The sequence below is a fragment of the Gracilinanus agilis genome, chromosome 1, assembly GCF_016433145.1.
Source record: "Gracilinanus agilis isolate LMUSP501 chromosome 1, AgileGrace, whole genome shotgun sequence".
NCBI classification, from domain to species: domain Eukaryota; kingdom Metazoa; phylum Chordata; class Mammalia; order Didelphimorphia; family Didelphidae; genus Gracilinanus; species Gracilinanus agilis.
In genome coordinates, this window is record NC_058130.1 from 221443351 (window position 1) to 221453845 (window position 10495).

The following is a 10495-nucleotide window of genomic DNA, read 5'->3' on the forward strand; positions in this document are numbered from 1 at the left end:
TGGTAATCTTAAAAGATGAAATAAAAGGGGGAAAATGCAATATGATCAAAGGGAAAGGAAGGGAGAAAAGAAATATATCTCATAATTGGGATATGCAAATAGAAGATAATACATAAAACAATGAAGATCAGATGGTACAAAAGGGTGCCATTTAAGCCTCACTTTCTTCTTTATCAGTCAAAAGAGCATATAATTTAAATCAACAGGGAAAGAGAAAGAGGAAGAGAAAAGAGGAAGGAATAAGAAGGATGATAAATTTAAGGAGGAATCAATCAAAAGCATAACAAATTCTAAGCTTAAAGAACTACACATGAAAAGTTATATAAAAGAAAAGAATAAATGGGCAAGAACTAATGATTGAGATCTGAAGTGGGGAAAGAAAAGTGGAACAGAAGAGAAAATGATTGCATCAAGTATAGATTCCTTGATGCTGATCACACTCCATCTCTCTTGCTATGCTTTTCCTCTTTGTAAAGAAGGACAAAGAAGGAAATAGAGGGAAAAGTAGAAGAGAAAAGTATGGAAAGAAATATATAATTGCAAATGTGATAAACACCCATAAAATGGAAGAAGACAGTAGAACGAATTAAAAAGCAGACTCCAACAATATGTTGTTCACATAAAACACACTTAAGACATAAACATTCACATAGATTTAAAATATAAGGGCTGGAACAAAATCTATGAAGTCTCTGAAAAACTAAAATAAAATCAGAGGTAATAATCATAATCTTAAATAAAGTAATAGTAAGCCCTGTGACTCCCTCATATACACGCTTGTTTTTCATATTTAAATGTTTTATTTGGTTTCTGTTATTTCTGTTGTTGTTTTAATTAACTAAGATAAATAGGAAAATTATTATGCTGAAAGTTATTACATAAAATAATTAACATCAATACTTAATAATAATACAGATACACTGAATGGCATAGCATCTAAATACTTAAAAGGAGAAGTTATATGTGTTAAAGAGAAGAATAGACAATGAACCTATAATACTGAGGATCATACTCTTTTGGGAGTACTGTAGCTATGCTATCTACCACACTTCCAAAAAGATTTATAAAAGGCACCAGCCCAAATTCTAATAATCCAGAAAAAAAATCATAGGGAATAGGTGAACAAATTATGGTTTATAATTGTGATGGAGAAGACAAAGGGAAAGCCCAGAAAAGCCTGAAAGACTTACACAAATTGAAGCAGTGAAGTGAGCAGAACCAGAACACTGTATACAATGACAGTGACAGGAATACTACACAATGAATAACTGTGAATAACTTAGCTCTCCTTAGCAATACAATGATCCAAAACAAACCCAAAGAACTCATGATTAAAATGCTACCTGCTTTCTGAGAAAGAACTGATAGAGTCTGAATTTCAACCAAAGCAAACTTTTTTCACTTTCTTAAATTTTTTTTGTTTCCTTCGATAAAATGATTAATAGGGGAAAATGTTTTACATGATTGCACATGTAAAATCTATAGTGAGATTGTTTAGCCTCTCAGGGCAGGAAGGAAGAGACTTTGAGACTCAAAATTCTTTTGAAAATGTTGGAAACTGTTTTTACACATAAGTGGGGGAAAATAAAATTAAATAAAAATAAAAATGTTTCAAATAGTAATTTGAGAAATGCAAATTAAGACAACTTTGAGGTTTTACCTTATAAGATTTCCAAAGTTGACAAAGAAGGAAAATGACAAAAATGGAGGGTCTCTAGGAAAATGTGGTTGCACTGTGAACTATCCTATCTATTTTGGAAAGCAATTTAGAATAAAGTCCAAAAAGGTATTAAATTAGGTATATTCTTTGACTTAGAAACACCACTTTTATATTATGGCTATATTCCATAAAGTTAAAGAAAAATGAAAAGCACCTATATGTACAAAATTATTTATAGCAGTTCTTTTTGTGGTGGCAAAGAACTGGAAACTGAGAGTGCTCATCAATTGATGAATAGCTGTAGTTGAACAAATTATAGTATATAAACATGAAAGAATTATTGTGATATAAGAAATGACAGGGATGATTTCAGAGAAACACAAGAATATTTGTATGGCTTGTTGAAGAATTTTAATTTTAATTTATATAATAACAATACTGTAAAGATAAATGATTTCAAAAGACTTAGGAACTTTGATGAACCTAAAGACTAATCACTAGTCTAGAGGACTCATGACAAAATATGTTACTACTACCTTGTGGCTAGAGGGGTAATGGAATGCAGATTGAGACTTTTTTTGACATGGTCAACATGGGAAATTGTTTTGCTCAACTCTGCATATCTATAACAGGTGTTTTGTTTTTCTTGATTTTTTAATGAGAGGAGGGGGGGAAAGAAAGAAGATTTTCAGCGACAGAAAAAAATTAATGAAAAAGAAAAGCAATTAGACTAAAAGTTATCTACTCTGCCTCTACTCTTATAGTGAGTCCTCAATGCTTTACCATCTACTTACTTTATCACTCAACTGAAATTTCTCTCTCCAAAATTACCAATGATCCTTTAATTGCCAAATCTAATGGTCTTCTCTTAGTCTTCATCCTTTTTCAACTATTTGCTGCATTTGACTTTACTGACCATCTTTTCCTCCTATATACTCTCTCATCTCTGCATTTTAATGACACTAGTCACACTCAGTTCTCCAATTTGCTGGACAACTCCTTCTCAGACTTCCTAGCTGGTTCATAATTCACATAATTTCCTTATCTGTTCTTCAAGAGTTGTGCCCCAGGTCTTCTTCTCTTCTCCCTCTAATACTCTCTCTTAGTGACTTCACCAGATCTTGTGAATTTAACTATCATCTCTATGATTATTATTCACAAGCCTATATCCAAAGTCTTCTTGAGCTTGTATACCACATCAATAATTGCCTATTATGAGATACTTCTTAAACTCAACATGTCAAAAAGTGAAACTATTTTTCTTTTTCAATCTTCCCTCTCTCAAATTTCTTTACTTTTCACATCCTTTCCATGTCTCATCCTTTCAAAATCTTCATATTATCTGGAACTCAGTTTCCCTCATACCCAACCAGTTGTCAAAATTTGCCATTTCTACTTTTGAAACATCTCTCATATCTGACCCCATTCTCTCTGCTAACATAGCTACCATTTTAGGTCAGGCCTTCTTCTCCTCTCAACTAGATTATAACTCTCTTGTAGACATATTAAGCTCAACATGTCCAAAACTGAACCCATTATATTTTCCCCCAAAACTCTCCCCTCTTCCTAACTTCCCTATTACTGTTAAGGGCATATTCATTTTACCAGCTACCCAGGCTTGCAATTCCTCACTCTCTCCCATTCCACTTCCATATCCAATCTGTTGCCAAAACCTGCCAATTTTACCTTTGTAACATCTCTTATATATATCCTCATTCTCTCCTCTGAGAGATAGGAAGTAGGTTATCACCTTGAGTCTGGACAACTATTAGCATACCAATTAGTTTTACAAGTCTCTTCCCACTCCACTACATCTTCTATTCAACTGTCAAAGTGATCTTCCTAAATTATATATCTGACTATGTCATCCCTAAACTCAATAAACTCCTGGGGCTTCCTACCACTTCCAAGATCAAATATAAAACTTCCATTTGGCATTCAAAGCCCTTCATAACCCAACCCTACTCAAGCTGAGTCTCACTCTCCTATGTGTTCTATAATCTAATGATACTGATCTCCCTGCTATTGCTCAAACAAGAAACTGTATCTTTCAACTGTGCATTATCATTTTGCTGTCCTCCTTGCCTGTAGTGCTCTTCTTCATTTCTACCACTTAGCTTCTGAGGCTTCCTTCAAGCCTCAACTAAAATCTCATCTTTTATAGGAAGCTTTTTTCAATCTTTCTTCATTCTAGTGCCTTTCCTATATTATTTCCAAATTTCCTGTATTTATCTTATTTGTACATAGTTTTTTCCCATGTTATCTCCTTCATTAGACTTGCAAGAAAGGGCCATGTTTTGCCTTTCTTTATGGCTTTATAATCTGGCATCCTGCTTGGCACATAGTAGGCATTTAATAAATGTTTTATTGACTATTTTGCTCTCTTAAGCAATTGATGCTATACTTGAATTAATTCCTTAATGTTCATACAGTCTCATCCCCTCATTTTTTTCCATCCCAGTGATTCTTCATACCTAGTTACAAACCCCATTTTTCATCTTCTATTGCTATATTTACATTCCCATATGTCTTCCTACCTTTCATTCTAGATTTACTACCTCCTCCACTGGACTCCATGGAATGTCTACTCCATAATTAGCAAATATTATTAACTAAAATCTTTTCTTTTCTCATTTCTCCATCCTTTAGTTTTTATTGACACCCAGTTATCTCCAATGTACACTATATACATGGTCACTCTTTCTAGTACTGGTTGCACTTTCACTCATAACCCCCAACTCACTAATCATGATGGGGATGTTGAAATATTCTTATTTCACTATTGCCACTTCCAGTCTCTCTCTCTCTGCTACTACTACTACTACTCAATAACCTCTTCTCCTTCAAGGGTCATTCAATCCAAATTTATCACCCAATAAAGATTCCAGTAGATGTTATCTACCAACTCTGAGGATATTCTTCTTCCTTTTCAATGAGTTCAATGGTTGTGTCAGTCTTTTTCTTGACCTCATACAAGGAAAATTCAAAATATATATTGACACACAAATACCCCAAGTTCTTATTGCTCAGTGATTTCACTTTGAATTCCTATTCCTCCATTCCACCTTAATTATACCTGTGTATAATAATGAGATCATCATGGATTCTTCTTCCATGTAAATTCTGAAAATTCCAATATCTGATCATCTATCATTTTACCTTTCCTTATGTCTTGCAACTCCTACTGCTGTTCTTCATTCTCATTGTGATCTCTTATGCCTCCACCCCTCATCTCCACCATGGCTACATTCTCTTCTCTTCTACATTCCTGCCTTTTGGTGAATCAATTCACTCTATACTAAATATATCAGGTTCTTGCCCTTTCAGGCTATCATTTACCCTAACTTGCCAATCTCAATCTTAGATTATTCCCACCATGTATTGCCCTCACTTCTATTTGCTTGCTATTGAATGAAGATGTAGAAAATCATTATTAAAACCATTTTTACTGGGTGTGCTACTTGTGCTACATGTAACTTATTCACATAATGTCCACTTGGCCACCATGGAAATCTTAGATCTCCCTAATAAATTCATCATCTCAGTCAACAAAGTAGTAGTTATTCCAATTCCATTCATCCCTTCAAGCTTCCATTTGTATTCACGCCTACCATATTCTAAGCTGAGGAAACGAATTCATAATTCCCTGAAAAACTAAGGCCATTTATGAAAAGTTTCCTACTTAGCCCTCCTATTTATCTCACACAACAAATATGTTTTCCCCAACTATCTTTTCCTTTACCTCTGTCTCACATGCAGATTTAATCTTTCTCTTTGCCAAGGCAAACCCCTCTACATTGGCCCTTGATCCTGATTCCATCCTACCTTCTCCATCAAACTGCCCTCCCTATATTCTCCACTCTGTGTTCTTCGGTGTTTTCCTACTGCCTACAAACATATCTATATCTCTCCCGTCCTTAAAATATGCTCATTTGATTTGACTATGCCCACTGGCTAACATTTCATATCTCCCCTTTCCTTTGTGTTTAAACCCCTTGAGAAATCTATCTTCAGTTGTTCCACTTTTTATTTCCCTCGATTCTGAACTCTCCATCTAGCCTTCTACCTTATCATTCAATTGAAACTGCTCTCTTCAAAGTCACCAATTATGACTACCACATCTTTTTTCTCCTCAATCCTTTTTTTTTTGACCTCTGTAACCTTTGACTTTGTTGATAACCTCCCCCTGGATATTGCTTTCTCCTGGTTCTTCTTCTGTATGATCTCAATAATGGCCAATATTGAATCAACAAAAAGTTACCATCCTGATAAAAGTTTGGAAGGACGATAAGGGATCATTTGGAAAGATATTACAGAAGATAAGAACTGGCAAAGAGTCAGGTACTTCAACTGAAAAGAAAAGAAGCATAATCAAAAATTAGGTTTAAAAACATCAGAGTAGGAAATGGAAAAGTGAGATGACCAAGTGAGTCAGTGGACTCAATGATTCCTTGTTACTTGCTATCATGTGTACATTATTGCCGATACCTTATACCAACTAATTAGTATTACTGAGACTGTAAGGCAATAACCTAAGTCCTCCCCCAAGTATTGCTCTTTAAGTTTCTAACTTTCCACAGCAGCTCAACTTGGCAAAAGGTTTTGAAATGCAAACACAAATGAAATTACCTTCAATTGCTTTTCCTTTTCTTGAACAATGACTCGGATGATCATGAGTACATTTAAAGAATAAATTAGTAGAATTATCAGGGGCAACACCTGGTCCAGGAACTTAAGGAAGTTGTCAGAAACGAACGGTGGGAATGGAAACCTCTTTACATTGACAGTGACATGATCATTGAGCCATTTTCCACCATCTTTTCCATGATATTCAATGATGGCTTTATCTATAGCACGCTGAATGGTTAGGAACCCTTCAGAGACATAGCCTGAACAAGAAAGCAAAGGATATTAGATAAGGATGGAAAAGTGTCTCACAGGGAAAAAAAAAACAAATCTGGTTTCATTAGGCACATATCTATTCTCATAACTCTCTTCTAGCACTTAATGCACACTTGTGAACTAAATGTGCTTCCTTCCTTATTTCTGTGCTTTCTCTACCTAACAATTGATAGGCTAGATATACTTTATCAACTAAAGAGAAGGAAAGTTCATTTAAATGTAGAGTGATAAATAGCTTTTAAAGATTCTAATATTGCATAAAATGGAAAGGTTAAGAAAGAAATGAACTACAGACTGGAATGTATCTTAATTCCATTTACTAAATTATCATTTATGAAATTGGTTGTGCAATAATTTAAGCTATAATAGAGACTTAAAAAAACTTGAATGCAAACCCCCAAATAAGAAGCAGGTCATATTTTTCTTATGATAATATACCTCAACTCAACCTATAGAAGGAAAAGAATAGTCTTAAGAATTCATGTTATGGTTTATGTAAATTAAAATTATTGTTGACTTTTTTTGTTTGAAACAAAGAAAAAAGGAATTTAAATAATTTTGTATGATATTCTTATCTATTCCTGAAATAATCAGTGTTTCTATAGAGGAATGACATGTATGATCTAATTTCTAAAAAATTTATTAGGTTACTGTAATTGTTTTATATTCATCATTATGAAATATATGAAAAAGGAACTTTTATTTCCTTCTTAAGATTGACATCAAGTGACATATAGCATTCCTTATTTGAGCAGTTTCATAGTTAAGAGCGATTTAGGCATGGTTCTTTGGTTTCAGAAATATTAGAACCCTAGAAATATTAATGTTTATGCAAAGAAGTTAATATTATTTTATTGTACTTCAATACTTCAGGGATTTGTCATTTTGTTGTTAAGGACACTTCTTCTACTAACAGATCAGAACTCTTATATAATTCAGTAAATAGTGTTTGAGAGTTGCTAAGCCCAAAAAACTAGTCATCTTCTTGCCAAACAGGTTAAAAGGCTCTTTAAATTTTGTTAGGCTGGGTCCTTAGATCTTACCACTATATCATTCCAGCTTGGCAGAGCCAAGTTGAGCTCTGCTAGCATAGATTCTGAGAATCCAGGGTCACTCTCTATGCCATAATAAGGTAAGAATAGGACCTTAACAGAGTTTACCATATCAAAAGCAAAATGGATATACAATAAAATTAAAAATCATAATACAAAATAGTGCAAGGAAATATAAATGAGCAAATAAAATCCACAAAATTCTTCCAATTTCAGAAAAAAAAGTATGCTAGTTTTTCTTAGCCTAACTACTGCTTTGATCTTTCTCATGTCAGTTTATCCTCAGATGGCTTAAGGAAAATCAGTATTTATTATCGTAGAATTTTAGAGCTAGAGGAGATCTTAAGTAATGTCTAATAAAAATTCTACATTTGGCAGACAAGAAAATTGATTTACAGAAAAATAAAAGGAGTTTCCTAAATCATAGCTAGCTATTAGTAGAACTGGGACTGTATCTAGGTTTTTTCATACCTAGGTCAGTACTTTTTCTTTTTCTTTTTTCTTTGAAAAATTGTATTTAATTAATTGATTTAGAATATTTTTCCATGGTTTCATGTTTCATGTTTCCTACTCTCCTCCCACCCTCTCCCTCCCATAGCCAATGAGCAGTTCCACTGGGTTTTACATGTGCAAGACTAGGTCAGTACTTTTTCTACTATAGCATACCACCTTTCATAAGTGTGTTTGTTTCTCTTAGTCAGACTTATTCAATATCATGGCAATATGACTTTGCTACTTACTAAATTACTTGGAAACACAGTCTTCTGTTTATCTTCTTTGCTTCTTTTTGTTTTTTTCTGAAAGGAAACTCTCCTTTCCTGAAAGAATGAGTCTGTTTTCCTCAAATAGTTTCTCCACTTATATTTTTTCCTAGTTCAATTCTCTTCTCATTCTAAATTGCCTTTAATTGTGGTGTTACATGCCACTTCTAAATAACCACAACCCCCAAGTTAACTCAGTTTGATTTTTTCACAGGAGCCAGATTCTTTTTTGAACCATAACTATCAAATTGTGGATAGATCAAACATATAACAAACAAACACAATAATAGACTAAATATAAACAAGTTTTTTCCCAGAAGAAATAAGCATTCAATATTGGTTGCCAAAGGGAATCAAATGAGTTATAAATAAAATAAACATGCTTAAAATCATTCTTACCAGGATTTCCCCCATCACTGGCAAAATGATTCCGGGGTCCTGGTAATGGGTAAAGTGGAAACAGAAGGGCTGTGCGCCAACCTTCTGGTTCCTCTGGCATCAAAAAAAGTCTCCCTGTTACCAAGGTGTTTCTTGGAGAGAAACTGAAACGCAGGTGGTATCTAACCTAAAAAAAAATTATAAAACAGTCAGTGAGATACAGAAAGCAAAGAAAGTTAGATATAAACCAAAGAAAGAGTGTAACTATATAAGAAGTTCCATACAGTATCAAAGTGAGTGAGGACTAAATGCTAGTAAAGCCAGTGACCCTAACATGGCAGCTAGTAGTGCAATAGATAGAACTCTAGAGTTTGGAGTCAGGAAGACCTGAATTCAAATCCTGATTCAGATTCTTATTAACTTATCCTTATCTGTTTCCTTATCTATAAAATGAAGGAAAAGAACTCAGTGGCCTTAAAGGTCCTTCCTACTCTAAAGCTATGACTGTATGGCACAAGTAAAATCTCTCTCAATTCCATTTCATTTAAATTTATAATTCAATTAAAAAACATTAAGTGTCTATTTATAAAGGCACTATGATCATTACTAGGGATACAAAGGAAAAAATGGGGAATCCTTACTCCTAAAGAGCTTTCATTCTCCTAGGGCAGTGATGGGCAAACTTTTTAAAGAGGGGACCAAAGGAAAGGAAATGCTCATCTGTCAGTCTGTTTCTAAGGCAACTCTTTCGAAGTTTCATTGTATTGTATCCTACTCATTGTATTAGTCAGATTAGGAATAATGTCACAGGCCAGATAGAATATTTCAGGGGGACTCATCTGGCCCATCACTGTCCTAGGGAATATAATGTGCAATATTAGCAGTAAAGAAAACTGGGAATATTTTTGAGATGGGTAAGATGTACATTCATGACATGGGCACAAAGGTACACAAACAGTAAATGGAATGCTATGTAAAAAAAGTCAAATGATGTCTCATATATTTTAGTTAATACTTCCTCACCTTAAGTGGCAGGGATTCCAATTTGTGGCGGAAAGTATGTTCAAAAACAATGGCGGCCAGCACATTGGATGACTCATTGTGATACCTAACGTAACCCTCAAAAGCCTTCTCTGAAGAAAAGCCTCGAACTGTGGAGAAAGAAAATCAAGCAGTGAACTGCCTAGAAAAATATAATAACTGTTTGACTATCCCATCTATTTGGGATGTGGGAGTTTCAGACCATTTAAAAAGGATGAGTTTATCAAAATTTTCAAGGAATAGCAAAATTCCAAAATGAAGACTCTATAAAACTTCCAGCTTCCTATTCAACTTTCCTCTGGAAAGTTTCTGTTCTAATCATCTTCTCCTGATGACTTCATTTTTACAGTGACTTTGTTTTTACAGATGTAGAATCATAGAGCTGAGAGTTACCTTAGAAATCATTTAGCTCAACATGCCCAGTTTATAGGTAACAATTTTGTTGGCTAAAGCGGGAAATAATTTAGTTTCATGCTCAAACTTTATCTAGTTCTTTATATATATATATAAGATAACTGGAGTTTTCTTTCTAGAGTGCCCATACTTACAGGAGTGAGTATAAGTCACAACAAACAAGAATGTGATCTTCAAATTAATTTAATAATATATTTTATAGGAAACCCTTCTCTTCAAATTTCCTAACCTTTAATATTGTTGCCTAAAGTCTCCTGTGCTCTTTTAGTGATATTCTTCACCACATC

The 10495-nt window shown here is 34.0% G+C and overlaps 1 protein-coding gene across 1 annotated transcript in view; it reads right to left on the minus strand.

The window, feature by feature from the left end:
• LOC123234361 (phospholipid-transporting ATPase ABCA3-like) overlaps nt 1–10495 on the minus strand; it is a 208750-nt gene that overhangs the window by 171877 nt on the left and 26378 nt on the right. The window contains 3 exon segments of the mRNA XM_044660271.1: nt 6290–6549; nt 8775–8940; nt 9777–9904. Of these exon segments, the coding sequence (XP_044516206.1) occupies nt 6290–6549; nt 8775–8940; nt 9777–9904 (554 nt within the window).